This window comes from Heptranchias perlo, chromosome 5 (genome assembly GCF_035084215.1).
Source record: "Heptranchias perlo isolate sHepPer1 chromosome 5, sHepPer1.hap1, whole genome shotgun sequence".
Taxonomy (NCBI): Eukaryota; Metazoa; Chordata; class Chondrichthyes; order Hexanchiformes; family Hexanchidae; genus Heptranchias; species Heptranchias perlo.
In genome coordinates, this window is record NC_090329.1 from 111412188 (window position 1) to 111434155 (window position 21968).

General features: G+C 40.1%; 1 protein-coding gene across 6 annotated transcripts in view; it reads right to left on the minus strand.

Moving 5' to 3' along the window:
* Positions 1–3000: 3000 nt before the first annotated feature.
* Positions 3001–21968, minus strand: part of sesn1 (sestrin 1) — a 133780-nt gene continuing 114812 nt past the window's right edge. For 3 of the 6 annotated variants that reach the window (XM_067985003.1, XM_067985008.1, XM_067985007.1), the window contains exons 2-10: positions 18514–18579; positions 16637–16837; positions 13579–13761; positions 11464–11703; positions 10592–10742; positions 9818–9933; positions 8726–8916; positions 8492–8636; positions 3001–4297 (exon numbers count right to left, since the gene is read on the minus strand). In XM_067985003.1, coding sequence (XP_067841104.1) covers positions 4211–4297; positions 8492–8636; positions 8726–8916; positions 9818–9933; positions 10592–10742; positions 11464–11703; positions 13579–13761; positions 16637–16837; positions 18514–18579 — 1380 coding nt within the window. In that variant the 3' untranslated portion in view covers positions 3001–4210. The remainder of the gene's footprint in view (positions 4298–8491; positions 8637–8725; positions 8917–9817; positions 9934–10591; positions 10743–11463; positions 11704–13578; positions 13762–16636; positions 16838–18513; positions 18580–21968) is intronic. The other 3 variants (XM_067985005.1, XM_067985006.1, XM_067985004.1) reach the window with 3 other exon arrangements.

Below are 21968 nucleotides of genomic sequence, written 5' to 3' on the forward strand. Positions count from 1 at the left end.
TTAAGAGGAGAGACTTGTGATACTAGGACAATTAACACTGGAACAGAGAAGACTAAAAGGAAATTTAGGAGATTTTTAAAATTATGAAGTGTTTTGATGGAGTGAACAGGCAAGGATCATTTCTTCTGGTTGAGGATTCGGTGAATTTAAAATCATCACTGACAGCGTGAGGCGAGGTGGCAGGAGAGATTTCTTTACGCGGAGGAGGCTAAGGGAGGGGTTGAGGCAGAGACCAATGCACCTTCGAAGGGAAAATTGGATAATTATTTGAAGTAGAGAACGATGGAGAGAGAGCGGGACATTGGATTAGTTTTGGATTGTTCTAGCCACGAGCCAGCGCAAGCTGCTAAAACATTATAGTTGAATTTAACCTGGAGTGTGAAATGCACTCACTGATCTAAGTTTCAGGCCCAGGGTATTTTAACTCATAGGCCTCATGTAAATGTCACCAATCCACTTCCCACCCAGAATGGGCAGGAAGAGAGCAGGGAGGTTACCGACAGTCTTTGGGAATATATATCATCATTTTCAAACCTGTTCTTATGTCATTGCTGACCCTTGGTTTTCCATCGTTCATTTTCTTGCTTTTCTTTAAGCCTCCCACTTCCTCGGCTAATTGCACATTGTTTCTCTAACGCCTTCGTGTTTCTACCCAGCACTTGACTGAGATCACCCGTTACATCATTCTACGAATGGGTTCTCTCTCGGGCTGTTATTTTCCCCCCTCCTTTGGTCTGGTTTTCTCCCCCCTCTTTTTCCTGATTTTTATATGCCTGTCTGCCTCATTTTCAGTTTTGACGAAGGGAGTGGACCCAAAATTTTAACTTGTCCTCTCCAAAGATGCTGACTCATTGTACGTTTCTAGAATTTTGTGTTTTTGTTTGATTTTCAACCTGTGCAGTATTTTATTTTGAAACAGACAATAGGGTAGATTTTCATATCAGTTATACCCAATTAACAGTTGTAAAATGGGTGTAACTAATTGGAAAAATGGCCAGAGATCTGTCACCACACCAACATCACCAGATTTCTGTCCATTTAGTACCCCAACCAATTCTCCAATCAGGTTTTGGACTGGTGCCAGAAGTGCCCACCAGTTTTCATACAGGACTGTGGATCAAGGGGTGGCCCATGGAGAAAGAGACATTACTGAAGGAAACAGATGAACGATAGTGGTGGGGGATTCTATAATTAGAGAGATAGACAGCCTAAATTTGTAACCATGACCAGCGTGCTGCCTTGCAGGTGCCAGGGTAAGGGACAGAAGAAAAAATAAAAGCCTTTCAGAATCATCCATTGTTCCTCCTCTTGTACCATTAGCAAGTAATCTGTCCACACTGTCACATTGAAGGCACGTGAACAAACTAATTTTAGTTATTTAGTTTTTTTTTTAAAATCGGGACGTGGAGCTGCCACTGCTGTTCCTCAGGAAGCAGCTGCAATTTAGAGCTCACTATTCTGTGAAATATACTGCTTGACTGGCTTTTTAATAGTCACAGTACCAGTAGTTTTACACATATTTTAGAAATATATATGGGACAGGTTTTCCATCACTTGTGCTTGCCAGCCCATGATTTGTCTCTCGTGCTATAATGGGTAGGAAATCACAGGCAGGCAAGTACAGAACCAGCCATGGAGTTTAGGATTGAGGCAGTGATACATTAACTTTATAAAATGACAAAATGAATAATTTATCAACTCAACAAAACTAATTCTACAAAGAAAATCCATAAAAGCGTTGGGTTAGAATTCAAAAAAGTGAGGATGTGATGCTTCAGCTGTATACAGCCTTGGTCAGACCCCATCTGGCGTACTAGGTTACATCGAAATTACAGCACAAACAGGCCCTTTGGCCCAACTGGGCTATGCCAGTATTTATGCTGCACACGAGCCTCCTCCCTCCCTACTTCACCTAACCCTATCAGCATACCCTTCTATTTTCTCGCTCATGTATTTATCTCTCTCCCTCATAGGCTGTGGCTACTGGGACAATTGAAATTCTCAAGCCTAAGATCAATAGATTTTGTTGGTTTCAAGGGAAATGGAATAAAAGTTGGGGAAATGGAGTTGAGGCACAGATAAGCCATGATCGAACTGAATTTGGGGGGTGGGGGGGGGTGGTGGGCGCGCCGTGGGGAGGAACAGGCTCCAGGAGCTGAATGGCCTACTCCTGTTCCTAAATGGTTGGAGTCTAGTTGCGCCAGTGATGCAAGAGGTGAAATGAAACATCCTAGAATCAAAATTTTAGAGCACAGATGGAGACCATTCTGCTTGTGCCAGCAAGAACTATCCAATTATGATGACCTTTTAAAATTGATCTAAACCTGGAAGAATCTGCACCTTGGAAAATTAAGATTCCTTTTCTAAACAAAGATTTGGATGAGAAAAACACTCCTCCCTTCTTCCCTCTAGCCTTCCACATGTAGATTTGCACAATCTACTTAGTCAAATTCTCATCAGCAGGGAGGAGTGACTCTGGGTTAAGGTGGCAGGTTCTAACAAAACATACCTTACAGCTGGTAGAGAAAACTTCAGGCTGCAATGGTGCAGTGGCAATATTTGGTGAATAGTCCTCAATGGAGGCGTTTGTTCTGCAGCCCAAGTGCTCCTGGGCAACACATGTTCTTGAGGGTTTTCAGCCCAAATCATTTCACTTTCCATTTAATGGGGAAAAAACCTCTTGGAAAGCTTGTGGACGAAGTACTAGCAGAACCTCACGGTTCCTCGCACTTGGATTCATGTGTGGCTATGCTCCTGTGGATCTAGGAGGCAACTTGCACCTTTCAACTATATTTCCATTGAGGTGAGACAGATTATCTGTTTTATATATATGACTTCAGACATTATAGTTCCTCTGGGATTTTCAAGAAAAAAATATTTATTCTGAGTGCAATCTACACAATCAAAAATAACTTTTAAGATAGTTTTAATTGTGAGAACTTGCTTATCTGATAAATATTAACACCAGTAATATTTTGATAATTTACTGAAACAGACATGTTGGCAACAAATTCAGTTTTATTCATTTCGAATGTCAATAATGACATTTATTTTGTTTTTTTAAAAAACTTTAATATTTTGTATTATAACCACTAAGAAATTGATGAAAACCCTATGAAAACACAAAAGACTTCATGCTGATGTTTTCAATCAAGTACTGGTCATCAGTAAACACAAAACATTTCCAGCTTTGTTACATAAGCTGTTAATGGTTAAAATATCACATTTAAAAAAAAAAACAATTAGGAGTTTGTGCTATAATTCTGAAGTCTGCAGTCCAGTCACCCAGAATCATACTTCCAGACACAGCTACGAGTAACGGAAAACCATCACTGTGCCAGAGGACAACTAAACCTTCTTACACAAACAGCAAGAGCTATAACATAACCAGATGCTGCAATACAAAACATGCACAAAAACATTACAGTGTGTAAGTTTCGCAAGGAAGACAGAAACTCAGAAGAGTACACTATTCTTCTCTCAAGACAATACTTTGGGTAAAACTGAACTGTATCTATCACTACTTCACCAATTTCTGACAAACAAAAATATTTTTAAAAATTGCCCAGCATTGTTTTACAGCAGAAATACTTGCATATTTCAAAAGTTATACAGAGATGTGTTAGAATTCTAACAATTAAAAATGTCAGCATTGTCTCACAAACAGTGACTTGTCACTGGAGTTTAAGTCACAGTACAGGCTCAGGTAGCTGCAGTATTCAGTTTGATAGTCAATTTGGGCAGCCGGTGATCGCAGCAATCCGTTGGCAGGAGTAGCAGCACCAACAATTTCCAACTATAAAAAGGTCCATGAGGCACAACTCTTCTAGTCCCCAATTTTTAAAAAATTCTCCAACTCCCGTTACCTACACCAACCACGCATTATAACCTAGTCTAAAAAGACAAGACCATATAGCTTGTTGCATCGCTGCTTCAAGTTATTGAAGGTGTTAAGAATTACTTTGTGTTGTCAAAACACGCACTGGTGATCAAATACTCAGGTTGCACATTGCTTCTTCACAGTCTTCTATTCTTTTCCTTCTGTGCAAGGTCCAGAGCTGAACGCTAGCCACAGTGCACCAAAAGGCAACACTTTTTTCATGATGTATGTTATGGCACAATGGAATTTATGGGTAATTTGCCTACTTTGGTTCAAATGAATTGGCAGTTTCCTCCAATGACAACTGATGCTGATGAAAGCGCAGGCTCTTCATGTCAGGTATCGTGTAATGGCTGTCAAAGCATAAAGAAGTTCCGCCTGCATACGAGCTTCCATAAGAAGCAAATTCACATGAATCTAGGGAACAGAAGAATATTTGTTTTAAAAACAAACTCCATGTTAAAAGAGGCAATTCAAAAAAAAACTGGGAAAGAAAGCACTTTTATGCAAACATCATTTCTATTCACCTCATTGGAGATTTTTAAATTGACAAATTAAGGTGACAGGCAAGACCCAAAATGCAGGTTGAAATCAAAAAAAATATGGCAGTAATAATTTGGTGACACCAAGCCTTGGTTTTAAAATCTGAAGATTGTAGGAGGAAAGAAAATCTGAGGGAGACTAGGAGTTCCACAGTTTTCAGATTCTAGGAAAATAATAGTCAAATTGATAATTAATTTGGAAGGTTTTCCCTTTCCTCCCCAAAGCTATTTTTCTTCCCTTCTCACCTAAGGTTGCACAGACGTGGAGTGTCTTCTGATGCCATAATCAGTTTGTTTTTATTCATATTTCTTACAACAGTAACTATACTTCAAAAGTACTTCATTGGCTGTAAAGCGCTTTGGATGTCCTGAGATTGTGAAAGGCACTTTATTCTTTCCTTCATATATGAGACTTGAAAGTGTGTCAGCAGGCTATTCGACTGCAAAGGCATCAAGGCAGAGACCCATTATGTCCTTGCCAGATGTCCACACATGCGCACTTCAAGCAGGGATCGCTGCATAATAAACAGGATTGAGAACTTCAGCAGAATTTCTCATCCCAAACATGGAGGCAGTGAGGCAATCTGTAGCATGTCTACTTTTACTTCACAAGTGAAAAGACGCCCTAAATTTATAAGAACATAAGAAATAGGAACAGGAGTAGGCCATATGGCCTCTCGAGCCTGCTCCGCCATTCAATATCATGGCTGATCTTCTACCTGAACTCCACTTTCCCGCCCGATCCCATATCCCCTGATTCCCTTAGTGTCCAAAAATCTATCGATCTCAGTCCTGAATATGCTCAACAACTGAGCATTCACAGCCCTCTGGGATGGAGAATTCCAAAGAATCGCAACCGTCTGAGTAAAGAAATGTTTCCTTATCTCGGTCCTAAATGGCCGACCCCTTATCTTGAGACTATGACCCCTAGTTCTAGACTCTCCAGCCAGAAAACAGCCTCTCAGCATCTACCAATAAGAATTTTATATGTTTCAATGAGATCACCTCTCATTCTTCTAAACTCCAGAGAATATAGGCCCATTCTACACAATTTCTCCTCAGGACAATCCTCTCATCCCTGGAATAAATCTAGTGAACCTTCATTGCACAGCCTCTAAGTAAGTATATCTTTTCTTAGGTATGGAGACCAAAAATTTACACAGTACTCCAGGTGTGGTCTCACCAGAGCCCTATATAATTGCAACAAGATCTCCTTTACTCTTATACGCCAACCCCCTTGCAATAAAGGCTAACATACTATTTGCCTTCCTAATTGCTTGCTGTACCTGCATGTTAATTTTCTGTGATTCGTGTACAAGGACACCCAAATCCCTCTTACTACCAACATTTCTTAGTCTCTCACCTTTTAAAAAATATTCTGCTTCTCTATTCTTCCTACCAAAGTGGATAATTTCACATTTCGTCACATTATTCTTCATCTGCCACCTTCTTGCCCACTCACTTAACCTCCATATCCCTTTGCAGCCTCCTCACAGCTTAATTTCCCACCCAGCAAACTTGGATACATTACACTTGGTCCCTCATCTAAGTCATGGATATAGATTGTAAATAGCTGAGGCCCAAGCACTAATCCTTGCGGCACTCCACTAGTCACAGCCTGCCAATCTGAAACTGACCAGTTTATCCCTACTCTCTGTTTTCTGTCCGCTAACCAATCCTCTATCTAGGCTAATATATTACCCCCAATCCGATGAGTCTTAATCTTGTGCAACACCTTATCGAATGCCTTTTGAAAATCCAAATATACTACATACCCCGGTTCCCCCTTATCTACCCTGCTGGTTACACCCTCAAAAAATTCTATTGGATTTGTCAAACACAATTTCTCTTTCATAAAACTGTGTTGACTCTGCCTAATCATATTTGGATTTTCTAAGTGCCCTGTTACTACGTCCTTAATAGTAGATTCTAGCATTTACCCTACTAATGATGTCAGGCTAACTGGCCTATAGTTCCCACTTTTCTTGAATAGCGGGGTTACATTTGCTACATTCCAATCTACGGGGATTGTTCTAGAATCCAGGGAATTCTAGAAGATCAAAACCAATGCATCCACTATCTCTGCAGCCTCCTCTTTTAAAACTCTAGGATATGGGCCATCAGGTCCAGGGGATTTGTCGGCTTTTAGTCCCATTAATTTCTCCACTACTTTTTCTTCACTAATTTTAAATTACTTTAAGTTCCTCACTCTCATTAGACCCTTGGTTCCTCACTACTTCCAGTATGTTTTTTGTTTCTTCTACTGTGAAGACAGATGCAAAATATTTGTTTAACGTCTCTGCCATTTCTTCATTCCCCATTATAATTTCTCCTCTCTGCCTCTAAGGGACTCATTTACTTTCACTAATCTCTTTTTGCATACTTGTAGAAGCTCTCACAATCTGTTTTTATATTTCTTGCTAGTTTACTCTCATGTTCAGTTTTCTCCCTTTATCAATTTCTTGGCCATCCTTTGCTGATTTCTAAAACCCTCCCAATCCTTAGGCTTACTACTCTTTTTGGCAACATTGTATGCCTCTTCTTTTAACTAATACTATCCTTAACTTCTCTATTTAGCCCCGATTGGATCAATTTTTCCATGGAGTTTTTATTCCTCAAGGGAATGTATATTCGTTGAGAATTATGAATTATTTCTTTAGAAGTTCGCCATTGCTTATTTACGGTCGTATCTTTAATCTAATTTCCCAATCTACCTTAGCCAACTCGCCCCTCATACCTATGTAATTGTCTTTGTTTAAATCCAAGACCCTAGTTTTGGACTTAACGACATCACTCTCAAACTCAATATGAAATTCTATCATGTTATGATCACTTCCCCAGAGGATCCTTCACTATAAAAGATTACTAATTAACCACGTCTCATTACACAATAGTAGATCTAAAATAGCCTGTTCACTAGTTGGTTTCTCGACATGTTGTTCTAGAAAACTGTCTCTGATGCATTCCATGAACTCATCCTCCAAACTACTTTTGCCAATTTGGTTTGCCCAGTCAAAGTGAAGATCAAAGTCCTCCACGATTATTACATTACCCTTATTACATGCTGCTCTAATTTCCTGATTTATACTCTGTCCAACTATTAACTACTCCCATTAGTGTTTTCTGCCCCTTGTTATTTCTTACCGCCACCCATACTGATTCGACATCCTGAGTTTCTGAGCTAAGATCCTTTCTCATTACTGCCTTTATCTCATCCTACCCTCCCCCCTCCTTTGCCTATCTTTTCTAAAAGTCAAGTACCCTGGAATATTTAGTTCCCAACCTTGGTCACCCTGCAACCACGTCTCAGTAATGGCTACTAGATCAAACCCATTTATCTGCATTTGTGCCGTTAATTCATCTATATTGTTATGAATGTTTCATGCATTCAGATATAGCACCTTTAATTTTAACTTTTTACTATTTTTCCCTGATGTGACCTCAGTCATTAATGCCCTATTACCTTTGTTAAACACTCTGTCCGTTCCTGACACACTCTGCTTGTTTTACCCAAATCACTACTCTGCTCTACAGCCTTGACTTGTCTCTTGTGTTAGACTAGTTGGAATACTTTTTATCACAGTTTCCAAAGGTAAAGGAGTGTGCTAACTAATTGTACCGCCTAGATATTTTCAGAATGCAGGCATTAATAGCTATTGTACTGAAATATTAAACAAACTTGAAAGGGTTATTATATACCATTATAATGCAGCTCTCAGGAAAGTGGGGTTTAGATCTCATAAAAGAACAGGATAGCAAATATTGCTCTCTGATGGCTCTAGTCTGGTGGGAACTGAACTAGAAATGCCCAAATTGAAGTCAGCATTACAAAACTACCTATAATTCCAAAGTTGAAGACTACTTTTACATGGGAGGCTTTAAGGGTACATTGTATTCAAAATTAAAATGCAGAACTATTGCAGTTAGGGTTTTTCTTATGAAACGGAGTTACTATGTTGGATCAGACCGCATCATGTAAAAGCCAGTGGGTGAAAGCACTTGGAAAGTAAATATTCTGTGTATTTTTTAAGAAATACTCTATTTCCACCTTAATGAAAGTTCTTCGTACCTTCTCAGAGTGTTTGAATTGTCTCCAGAAGCTATCATACATTCTTTTTGTCGTCTTCGCTGGAGAGCAGACCACAGTTTTTATATAAACTTTAAAGTTCCGATCCAACAGCTGATTAATTTCACCATAGTCATAGTCATCATACCTATCACATATAAAATGCTAAGATTAGTGATGTGAAATAATTAGCTTTGTCAAATAATTAGCTATTTTTCAGACTTTTAGCAAACCGACCTTATTCCAAACATGCAATGGATGTAGTTCCAGATGGCTCGTCTGAGCATTGAGGTATCCACATCTTTATGCATTGCTATAGTGTTGTAAGTCAGGTTGTAAACTATCTGAAACTTTTCATCCAACAGCTGACCAACATCTGGGTAAAGGCGGTTAACAAGGGAGTACCCATGATCTTCCCAAGTATAATCCTGTTCAAAGATTAAAATATAAAAATAAATTTGGTGCTTACAGTTAACATAACAAAATTGTAGCAATTCCATGAACAAGTACAAGGCAGCAAGACATTTATGATCGCCTAAGTACTACCCATTCACAGGCCAGGACTGTAGTCTAAAGCATTTGTCAGTCATCATATCATTAGCCCATAGCAAAAACTATACCCTACTATCCACTCTGGATTGGTGAATGATATTGTCAGTAAGATAAAGGATAATATACTATGAATTCGACATTGGAATAAGATGCCATTATGTTCCCCCGTTGATGGATAATCAATTAGTTGGAGATCTTTCTATAATATTCCAACAGTGGACTCATGTTGCTAAAATGAGAAGGCCAGCCCACCTCATTGCATTAGTGATCTCACATGTCACCATCTCCAAGTGAGGGACACTCATTCCTCTGTAGGGTAGGATGAGGTCTGTGCAATGACAACACTTGTCACAATCACATGCAGAACCACAACAAAGTAACACATCTACAGGCACTCCCTGGCATTTGACTCATCAGTCAACAATATGAAGCCATACAGTACTTGCAATGTGATCTCCTGAGATGATCCCATAGACTGTTAATCATCACCCATGCTCCCAACAGACCCTTACGTCTGGGGAGAAAAAAGGAAGTCACTCGGGAGATATGAAATTGTTCCAGTATAGCTTGATTTTCCTCCCTTTCTACTAAGGGGAGAGTCCAGGAGGGAGAAAAAGTGAGACAATAACCTAGTCTTTGCTCAGCACCTCACTCCAATGACGTGGCTAGATTGAGAAATCACAAACATAAGCTCATGTCCTACAACTTTGTGGCACAGCAAATTGGTACATCACAGCTCAAATATTGAAGACTAATAAAAATATTTTAGAATCTTACCTGAGCTCGGAACGTGGGCACATTTTGCTCCCCATGTCTGGGAAAGTCTTTGTAACCATAGCTTGGATCTTCAAAATGACGAGAAATGTCCCTTGTGTCTACTGATTCTTCATCTTCTGGGGTAGAATCAAAAAACAGACTGATGTTGCCATTCAATTACTATGGAATCTAATTATGAAAATCACTTTCCCCACTTAGTATTATACTGTCTCACTAGCCTCCAAGTCATGTGTATCCAAGCTTTATTCTTTTCATGGACCAGATGGTGCATATCAGGGAGTTTCACAGGCCATGTATTAAGTTTAAATGAAAACATCCATTAATTTTTTGGAAAAAATTAAACAGCTACATCTCAGGCAGTATATCCTAACAGATCTTGGTGTTCTCATTTAGGACCTGCCCATCAATGAGTCAACGGAGCTAATAAGAGGCTACTTCAAATTTCCAGATCCAAACAGGAGCAAGAAATGTGGAAATAAAATGAAGTTCACTGAGCTTTGTGGGCAAAACTTCATGGGCTTGGGGTTGCATTTGGCCCACAGGCCTTATTTTGGATACCCCTGCTCCAAATATTTAAGGCTTGTGCAAGTAAATGTAAAGATTTTCTCATTTACATTTTCTACATGTAAAATATTCTCTAATGTTGGAGGTGTCTATATTGAGTAAACATCTGTAGTACCATACAGCTGTATCATTTAATTTTAATCACATTATTCAAATAAGCCAACTACAATCAACATTAACAATACTTAAACACAACGATCTTATTCTCACCTGTTGGTGCTACAGAGAGACTCTCCGTCTTTTCTCTCTCAAATCGTGTTGCCATTTCCTCTTGGCTTGCCTCCTCTTCATCTCTACATTCTTGTAGCTGTTTCATTTTTTCCATCAGAGCTTCCACCTCACAAGCAGCCTCCAGGCCCTGCTAAAAGTAAACAGACCATTTCCATTGTACTCTAAAAATGATCACCTGCACGATTCAAATAAATGATAAAGTACTATGTGATGACACTCAACTCTACAGCTGAAGTCATTAGGCTGAGTCCTGACAAGAGTATGATGTTGGTTTGGCTCTTCCATTACTAATGCACGCACTGTATTTATGCACATTAAGAAAGGAAACATCCTCATCACAATCTTGTCTCAGACTTGTACATTTTCCTTTGGAACACAAATAAATTAGGCTTTGAATTTATAGAACTCAGTCCATCTAACCACTTCAGTAAACCACTAGTAAGACATTGCAAATGAGGCAGGTATGTTAGAGCACTCATCAGAAACCTGTACCAACTGTTGTCACCATGCTCACATTTTTGTTTGCAGCAGTGGGGTGGGGGAAAAGAGAAGAGAGAAAGAGATCCTGTAGTTCACTTTTAAAGGAAAGACCCTTTTACTACCTGATGTATTCTCATTTACATGCATGGGAACACATAAAAGGAAGTGGGTGTTTTATCTGCAAAACTGGTGCACAGAATTAAACAATTTCTTGAATTCTGAATGTTTCCAAAATTTAAGGGAATAGTTATTTACAATTAAGCTTCAACAAATGGGTTCTCCCAACATAAACTATCTAAATGGTCTTTTGGTTTATATGCTATCACTTGAATGTGATGGGGGGAAAAAAGATTCAACATTTTTGAACTTACATCACTTCCTTCTTGGCCATTCAGTAGATCGTCCACACCATTGTTTCCATTTGTAAAATCACATACACAACAACTGCCAACAGAAGGGAGTCGAAAAGTGTGGCCTCCATCACAATGTATTTCAGGGTTAATACCACAGCCATACGTGAAAGATGCAAGAGAATGATAATGTGTGAGCAGTACAACCACGTGTACCAACTCAGCCAGTGACCAGCCATGTTCTTCGGCTTTTAGGAGTTTCTGTAAACAAAGACAAGAAATTGTGTTAATGGTACTGCCACAAGCTTCAGCTTCCTGTCATTCTCATCCCCTTTAAATTATCTCAGGCTGCTTGATCCCTCCTTCACCTCTTCACTGGTAAAGTTAATGGTATGAGATTTTAGTTCTATTCTCCAGGAAATGTGTTAATCTGTTTCTCATAATCAACAAAAATGAAAAAAAAACTGAAACCTTTCCACTATATTTAGTGACTAAAGTAATTTTTTAAAAATGATAAAGGACATTCTTTTCTCTCATTCCTAGATTCAAATTTGAACCACATTAATCCTTGATGAATTCTTTAATGCTCAACATAAATAGGTGCAGTTCTTGAAAAAAAGAAAAATTATCTTTATATCTAATTAAATACAGAGTATCATCTTTGGCGATACTTTCCTATTAAAAATAGAGTTCTGAGCAGTCAACATTTTAAAATCCCACACAGTGATTACTTAGAACTCTAATTAAACAGCATATTTTGTAGATTGGGGTAAAGTAGGTGTGAACTGTACCAATATTTCAAGGTATTAGTTTTATGGCTTTATTACTCAAGCTGCTACCATCCTATAATTGAACCTGCATGATGTGGTAGTGTAGACCTTCTGCTCAACCCCCACAGTGAATTCTATGAACGGCTAATGCTCCGAGGGCAGGGGAGGGGATGGATGTAAATGGAGAAAAGAACAAACTTGCATTAATATAGCACCGTATCACATTCTCAGGACAAACAATGGCTTACTTCTGGTGCAATCACTGCCATGCAAGCACACAGCAGCCAATTTGCTCACAGCAAGGTTCTACAAATAGAAAATGAAGACAGCTCCTGAAACAATGCAGCACTCTCACCGTATTGTTCTGATGCATCAGCCTAGATTATGTGCTCAAGTCTATGGTAGAGCTTGAACCCACAACCTGTTTGACTCAAGAGGTTTATGTACTACTACACAGCCAAGCTTGACAATACAGAGGAGTATTTTGCGATATCATAACAAAACCAGATCCTAAAATTCATCTATTCTGTACATTTTCAAACACCATCACCAGATCTGGTGATAGACAACCAGGAGAGTCACACAGCATGCGCACTTCAGATTTGAGCGCTCGAAGGCAGGCGTTGTACCAGGGAACCTGTGGGGTTAGGAGATCATAAGGGATCTAATGGGAACGAGGGTGTCAGAAAAAGGCGGCTGAAAGCTGATGAGAATGTCAAAGGAGGCAGTAAACTCATGCTGGGTAGAGGGCCAAATGCATCACCTCACATTTATCTAAATTAAACTCCATCTGCCATTCATCGGCCCACTGGCCCAATTTATCAAGATCCCATTGCAATCCTAGATAACCTTCTTCACTGTCCACAATGTAGAGGCGGGTACAATTTTGTCTTTTAAAAAGCATTTGGACAGTTACATGTGTAAGATGGGTATAGAGGGATATGGGCCAAGTGCAGGCAATTGGGACTAGCTTAGTGGTATAAACTGGGCGACATGGACATGTTGGGCCGAAGGGCCTGTTTCCATGTTGTAAACTTCTATGATTCTAGGGCCAGGATGTTGGAGAGCGTGAGCTAGGGTAGGGAGAAGTCACCCCCCCCAGGTGGGGTAGAGGAGGTTGGACAAGACAGGGAGATGTAGATAGCAAGGCAGTTAAGGGAATGATCAGAAACAGCCTGGTCGATGGTGGAGACCTTGGAAATGGTGAGGCCTCACAAAGGGGTGGCCCTGACTGGGAGAATTAATAATCAGGGTGAAGTTGAGTGAAGACAAGACAGTGCAGAAGTGGGAGGGCCCAGGGTGGGGGTGGGGGCGGAAGGAGGACGGGTGAAATTCAGGTGTAGGTTGAAATCAGAAGATCACTCACCTCAATATGGTCTTTGGTAATAAGCCAGGGCCTGTGAGCAAGAATTTTATTCACTTCACTTAAAGTCTGAAGCTTCCGAGGGGCAGATTCTAATCCTGCTAGCCACTTGGGATCTCCACCAACTTGGAGAAAGTCATTAACGTGGAGGTTAACAAGATATGAACACTGGTGTCGAGCTGCAGCCTGTAGAAACACCAAAAGTTCAGACTCTTAATGTTCCAAAGTTCATCAAAAATTGTAAATTTCATTGAATTCCCTGAACAATACTGATTGGTCACAACAACAGGCTCTCATTTACATTTTGGTACTGAGAATTGATGCACCTTCCCATGCCTTTTTAAAATAGCATTTGTTTTGGTAAAACTGAAACTGGCTGAAACTAGATATTAACAATGTTATTCTGTTACAATCCAAGAAAAAAAATATTGGGGCCTGCAACAAACTTTTTACAGCAAAATGAAAACTAAACTAAATTTTGTTTTCAAGTGTTGAAGAATTACATTACAGAGTTAATATTACTATCGAACAGGGAGGGTGGCACACAATCTAACAGATAGGGTGAATGTTGATGGGCCAGAAGTCTTTTCTCATCCTTTTTGTGTCTTCCCACATATAGAACCAAATGAACAAAAACTATTCCAAGATGAAAGATACAAGTACTGTGAATACTGAAAAACTTTTACAGCTTAAAGATTTATAAACTACAATCTACTCTTAATTTTTAGTTGCTTAATTCAAATTAGCTGTTAATTTGAATTTAAATACTGGAAAAAATGCCTCCCAATGGAGAGACTAGAGAAGCTGGGATTTTTCTCCTTAGAGCAGAGAAGGTTAAGGAGAGATTTAGTAGAGGTGTGCAAAATTGTAAGGAGTTTTGATAGTTTTTCCTTATTTATGTTTCCACGGGCGAGTAATCAGAGGACATTGAAAAAAAGAACCAGAGGGGAGATGAGGAGACATTTTTTTTTACGCAGAGTTATGATGATCTGTAATGCACTGCCTGAAATGACGATGGAAGCAGATTCAATAGTAACTTTCAAAAGGGAATTTGATATACATTTAAAAACGAAAAATCTGCAGGGCTATGAAGAGAGAGCGGAAGAGTGGGACTAATTGGATAGCTCTGTCAAAGAGTCTGAACAAGCATGATGGCCGAATGGCCTTCTGCGGTGCAAGATTCTATAAATTAAAATGCATCCGAAACTTATTGCTAAATTTGAACCTCAATTCAAATTCCCATTCCAAATGGGTACTGACCAGTGAAATCTGCTGTATAAGTTGAATTCAACCTGAGCTAGTTGGCTAGTTTTGCAGGAAAGGGCAATTGAATTTCCCAAAGAATTTGGAACCAATCTTGTTCCTGCAACATGGATCAGTCTAATCAAGTCTAGGTCCACACATAGGGAGGCAAGCAACGTGCTTACAGAAAGCATTGACAACTGGGAGAGTGATAGACTGCCTGAAAATTTACCTTGTTATACAGTCCCCACCATTTATAGCGAGGGCTTTCAGGCGAACGGACTTGCCCGCTACACGTGATGGCCGGTATAACGTGATACAGTTATAGGTTCCGTTTCACTCACGCTCCCGTTACACCACCTTTCAATTTAACTGTCTCGCTACCTATATATTGAAATCCCCTCTTTAAAAAAATGTTTTAAGTTAAATTGTTATGGGTCACTCTGGTCTGTTACTTGGATCTCTGATCTGAAGTGAAACGGGAGCTGAGGCTGCAGAGCAGCAGCAAGTATTCAGCCGAACAAATACCAGATGAGGTTCGTCCGCCGATGTACCCGAGCGAGCGTGTGTTGGAAATAGAATTGGCTGCTGCTGCCACCGACTCTGACGATGAGGCAGACAAGCCATGAACTGAGACCTGGAGGTATGTTAGCAGCAAGTTTGCTGAGTGCAACAGATGAAGTGAAATGAGCTGCAAACGGCCCCCTGACACCTGACTTGGGAATGCCCGATAAACAGACTGGATACAAAAATGAATGGAGAAGTGTTCAATTTCTCTACTGCTGCTCACAAATCAGAAGAGAAATTAAATAAGGTGGGTAGATTACTTCAAGATTAGTGAGTAAGCACATCAGCTTCTGCCCAAAATAAACGTAGCACTTAAGATGCTATAATCGGCAACTTTGAAATTGGCATTAATGGAAATGGCTAAAGGTTATCACTTTTTGGCCGACATAAGCCAGTGCCCGTTTTAAACGTGGACGTTTTAAGTGGTGGGGACTGTAATTCCAAAGACATCTTTCATGCTTATGTGATTGTCCTTTTTTTTTCTTACGAGATACACTCAAGCAGAGTGTTAGCTTTCATCAACAAAAAAATGCTCAGGTGGGAAGGAAGAAAAGCAGTGAATGACTGTCATGATTTGCACTGCTGGCAATTCCAACCTCCCTCCCCTCACCCCAATGTTTCTGTGGTGTTGTTACTCTGCCTATTAACAACAGAAAGATGTGGATAACTTGCGCTCTTTTTGAGAGTGCGTACATCACTTCAATCGTAGCACTGAAAGACAGGAAAGTCACTGTGGTAGTTGACAGTTGAGGAGCTCATGTGAAATGCCTGCATCTAGAACAGAATCCAGTACCAACTGCTCTTCGCATTTTAATTTCATCCCACCAGCAAAGGAAATAGCTGGATCTGAGACAGTTGAGGATTCCACAAGGACACCGATGACCCATTCTGAAGCAGCAAGCCGCTTTTGTGTGCATGAGTTCTCTATTGTGACTGCCAGCAGACTTCAGTTTTGAATCCAACGTCTGTGGAATCCTGATTGTTGATATTGTGCGGGAGGATGCTGATGCTGGTAGGAATGACAGCAAAGAAAAGGCCCAAAGCAAGTGGATCCAGTAAGATAAGAGTAAAGGAACCAGCTCCTACCATGACCATGGCGTCCAATTTTCCGATAGTGTTTTGCTGTGCTGTTGAATTAATTACTTTAAAGTATTGGATAATTCAACTTTTTTCTGAGCAATAAATAATACTGAACTAACAGTGGACTGTACACTTCATGCACCAAACGAACATTGCTACAAAAGGGACTCACCATTATTGCAATGTAGTGTCGATAATGGTATGGCAACGGACCATCCACCTGCATCAGGTAGTGTTGGGTTTTGAGAAAACTGTCAAGGTACTGTGGGTGGAAACCCATCAACAAGGTGATGTTGTCCAGGCGACCCAAGGTAGCAAATGCTTCAATGAATAGTACGCGTGTCTCCGCATCTTCTCTTCCTACTTGGAGGATCTGTTTAAAAACATGTAATTTTCAACTCATGCAGTGACACCGAGCACAGTAATCATCACAGCACGGTAGTTGCCTTCATACACATCTGTAATAGTGCACACCAACCAGAGACTAATTTCATTCACACAAGTTTGATGCCTTTGATATTAGCTTGGGAGGGAATTTGGCTGCAAAAATTTCCCCTCAACATACAAAGTTGTTCCTACTTTACACTTTAAAAAATACATCAACCATGCTTTACGTAATAAGAGTGGGATGCTTACTTTGAAATGTCAGTGATTATTCACAAGCAGAGAAACTATAATAAAACAGCCAAATCTGTAACTGATCTATTCACCTTCCCAATTAGGAGATGTATGAGGTGAGGGTGGGGGGGGGGGGGGGGGAGGGAAATGAATAAATACAGAAAAATATTGCAAACTGTATTTTTCAGGCCAAAATTATTACTTCTAGCTATCTCTTTTAAAGTTACAATGCCTCGATTCTTTTTCTGTTTAGCCTTTTAATTTTAAAAGGATTCTATCCCTCACCATCAACATCCTGGGGGTCACCAATGACCAGAAACTTAACTGGATCAGCCACATAAATACTGTGGCTACACGAGGTCAGAGGTGAGTGACTCACCTCCTGACTCCCCAAAGCCTTTCCACCATCTACAAGGCACAAGTCAGGAGTGTGATGGAATACTCTCCACTTGCCTGGATGAGTGCAGCTCCAACAACACTCAAGAAGCTCGACACCATCCAGGACAAAGCAGCCCGCTTGATTGGCACCCCATCCACCACCCTAAACATTCACTCCCTTCACCACTGGCGCACCGTGGCTGCAGTGTACACCATCCACAGGATGCACTGCAGCAACTCGCCAAGGCTTCTTTGACAGCACCTCCTAAACCCACGACCTCTACCACCTAGACGGACAAGGGCAGCAGACAAATGGGAACAACACCACCTGCACCGTCCCAACTTGGAAATATATCGACATTTCTTCATCATCGCTGGGCCAAAATCCTGGACCTCCCTACCTAACAGCACTGTGGGAGAACTTTCACCACAAGGACTGCAGCGGTTCAAGAAGGCGGCTCACCACCACCTTCTCAAGGGCAATTCGGGATGGGCAATAAATGCTGGCCTTGCCAGCGAAGCCCACATCCCACGAACGAATGAAAAAAAATTTTGCAAAGGGAAATTTAGGAAAATTTCCAGTTCAATTTTAAATTGATAAGCAGTTTGTGCATTTACAAGATGAATCTGCTGGTTACGTTTCTGCGCCAATTCCTGCTAATGACACACTGCCACAAATACTAAACTCACGCAATGCCCATTACCCCCACCAAATCATGGAGAAAAAAAACAGCTTTAGAACATAACAGGTGGGACAGAACCTTTTCACAAATTGGCTTCTTTATTTTTCCTCCCTCTGCTTAGGACACTGTAAAGGACAGTAGATTTAAATAGTCAAGACATTCAACTAATATGCTACAGGGCTTTTATAGTTCATTCTGTAAAGATGTCTTGCCAAGCCATTAAGCATCACTGACATACCTACTTTTAAACATCTCATGCAATTAACACCACTGGGAATGCCAGACTGAGTGTATTGCTGTAACTTTCCTAAATTAAAAGCATTTGAGTTTCAAAAGTGGAGACTCATATGTTAGAGAGAAACATACATACTTCTTTTTCAGGGATGAATTCACTTGGTCCTTGCCCCAAAGGCCTGGGGATTCTCACTCCCATTTCCTATAAAGAAAGATAACATTATTTACATTTAACCCTGCAAGAGAAAATACTGTAAGAAAAAAACACAAATGAGAGCACAGAGCATCTATAATTTGTCCTAGGGTCATCCATTTAGTGAGGCTACAGAAAACAGGTTAGTACAAATATCAAAAACACAGATTAGTGACATCAGTTTGTTTTTGATAACTCTCAATCTCACTGAAACGAACACTGGACCAGCTGTAGGCTGAACGTTCTTTAAAACCACTTGGCCCACTGCCTAGAACACATTGTTCAAGCAGTTTCCTAGCACAAGATTAAACACCACTGAAGCAAGGCACTTTCACAGCAGCTTTTCTACAACTTACCACAAAAGAGGACACGGACAAATCTATATACAATACAAAGCTATACTGAAGTTTATTTAAATGAGATTGCTTGATTTAAAAAAAATGTTCTTCATTGTGGCACTGCTTCAATATATCAGTTGGCCTGGTGCCGAGAACACACAGTTCTGCAACTTCTGCATCAACAACCAAGCTAGTTTTGAGACAGCCTTGTTTTGTTTCTCCTGCTCGCCGTTTAAGATGATTGTTTGAGATACCGTGCATCCGTTAAGAAATTATAACGACCCAGAAATATGTCAAGTAGTTCAACATCTGTCAACTGTAGCAAGTTACTTCAGCACAAAATTTGAGCAAAACCTTGATGCACCTGTAACCACTACACAATAGCGAAGTGCTGGAAAGCTGAGGCTAATAACTCAGCAACAAAAAAGCAATTATGCAATACTTTGTTACAACTGCAGAGTAACAAAATGTACAAACAAAAGTGGAACTTTGCTCTTCCCATTACTGCAACACACAAAGGATTACATACTTGTTAGCATTTAAATGCAATGTTAGTGCAAAAACTCAACTTTGGTATGGGGAAAATATTAAATCACTTCATGGTTTAAATTCATCTGCTTTAAAAAGTGTGAAAAAAATCCAGTGATGGCTAGTTGGGACCAGTGAGAGAGAAAAGATAGGGATTTGGGATTAAAAATACAAGAGCTACCATGACTAACATAGATGACAGAGTCGGCCGAGTAGTCTGCTCTCATTTCTATAAATACAACCTTTTACAAAGAAATATAAAGAATAGTCTTATGCTTAATCGCATTTTCCAAAAGAAGTGGACAGCTAAAAGTGGAGCAGCAGATGCAATAATAAATTTCAAAAGGGAATTGGATATATACTTGAAAAGGAAAAATTTGCAGGGGAGTGGGATTAATTGGATAGCTCTTTTGAAGAGCCAGCACAGGCACCATGAGCCAATAGCCTCAGTCTGTGCTGTATGAAATCTCCCTCTCTATTTCGGCATCCATTTTTCTGATTACCCTGAAGAGCCGGGCCATTTTTCTTTGTTAAAGGAACTTTATAAAAAAATCAATTCAAATCTGTAGGCACATTCCGCCTCCATTGTCTCCTTGGGGTGACTGCTCTGCACATTCACTATCCTCTTTGTGAAATAATTAAATTTAAACAACCAGTTTCCTTCATCTCTCCTCTGAGCTTCAATCTGATCTTCCTGGTTATGGAATTATGCTTATGTTGAACAATTTATTGTGTGCATTTATTCTATAACGGTGTGTAGTTTAGGGAAAAGATGGAACTCTGATACAGTGATATACTAATGCATCCTTTTAACTGAGGGTTTCTAACTTTTAGATCCTGTGTTGTGAAATTTTCAAGACTGAGGTCGATAGATATTTATTAGGCAAGGATATCAAGGGATAATGGGTCAAAGGCGGGTAAATGAGTTGAGGTACAGATCAGCCATGATCTAATTGGATGACCGAACAGGCTAGAGAGGCTGAATGGCCTACTCCTGTTCCTATGTGCTGCCAGGCTATTTTTGTGTGACTGACTGCAAGATCTCAATTATCTTTACTACATCTATCCTGTTCCCGGTATTTATGAACAAACTGATGCTACCCATAGCCTATCTACATATTCATTTAATAAAATTTGTTACATAACTGCATTTTTAGACAGCAGAAAATGTATTATTGAAAGTGACTTTCAGATGGAGGAATTTGATTGCATATGGGGAGTTTCCCACTAGCTTTCTTCATCATCTGATATGAACGGTTTGGCTTTACGCCATTATTTTAAGAAATATTATGGCTATTTAATGGTCATGTATAATTTTTACAAGATCATTGAATACGTGAAAGAGGAGAGGAGGGAGTAGAAAGGATTAAGTGTTCAGTGCAAATCCACTTGGAATCATATACCTCTATCCCTCATTGTACCAAAATGCATTAGTCAGAATCACACTCCTGCTCTGGGTTAGCCAAAATTGAGCTAAAGTTGGTAGCAGAGAAAGGCCAGTGTATGCTTTTGTAAAATTTTATCAGACATATAAAATTAAATCAATATTCAATTTTATCTTGTGTTCTCAAAAACCTTTTAATGGTAAACTATTCAGATATTTGTAGTTAAATAATGTAGAAATGTAAAGTAGTCTACAAAGTCCCCAATAAAAATTGATTCTACTGTCTAAGGTGACAAACTTTACAAGGAACTCAACTGGACCAGCTACATAAATGCCATGGCTACTGGAGCACGTCAGAGGCTGGGTATTCTGCAGCGAGTGGCTCACCTCCTGACTCCCCAAAGCCTCTTCACCACTAGAAGGCACAAGTCAAGAGGGTGATGGAATATTCTTCACTTGCTTGGATGGGTGCAGCTGTGACAACACTCAAGAAGCTCGACACCATCCAGGACAAAGCAGCCCGCTTGATCGATAGCCCATCCACCACCGGCACACTATGGCTGCTGTGAGTACTATTTACAGGATGCACTACAGCAACTCACTAAACGTCTTCTTCGACAGCATTTCCCAAAACCACGACATCTGCCACCTAGGACAAGGGCAGCAGGCCAGGGGAACACCACCACCTTCCCCTCCAAGTCACAGACCATCCTTGGAAATATATCTGTTCCTTTGTTGTCGTTGGGTCAAAATCCTGGAACTCCCTACCTAACAGCACGGTGGAAGTACCTTCACCACATGGACCACATCGGTTCAAGAAGCTGGCACTTTCAAGAGCAACTAGGGATGGGCAATAACTGCTAGCCTTGCTAGCGACACCCATGTCCCAAGAATTACTACTTAAAAATCAGAACAAACTCTTGTACAAAGATAAATTAACAATTTTTTTCTCTTGTTTTGGATCAAGTCTTATAACCAAAACTCAGACTGCTCTGGGTAAACACCCATCTGCTCAATTTTCACTGCTTCTCTCCTAAGGGCAATGACTCATGTGGATGTCCAGTTTCACATATCACCAGTTCTCGAGTACCTCACTCAAAAGGCCTTTCTTCCTTGGAGAGTCTGGACAGCAAGTGTTGCATTTAAAG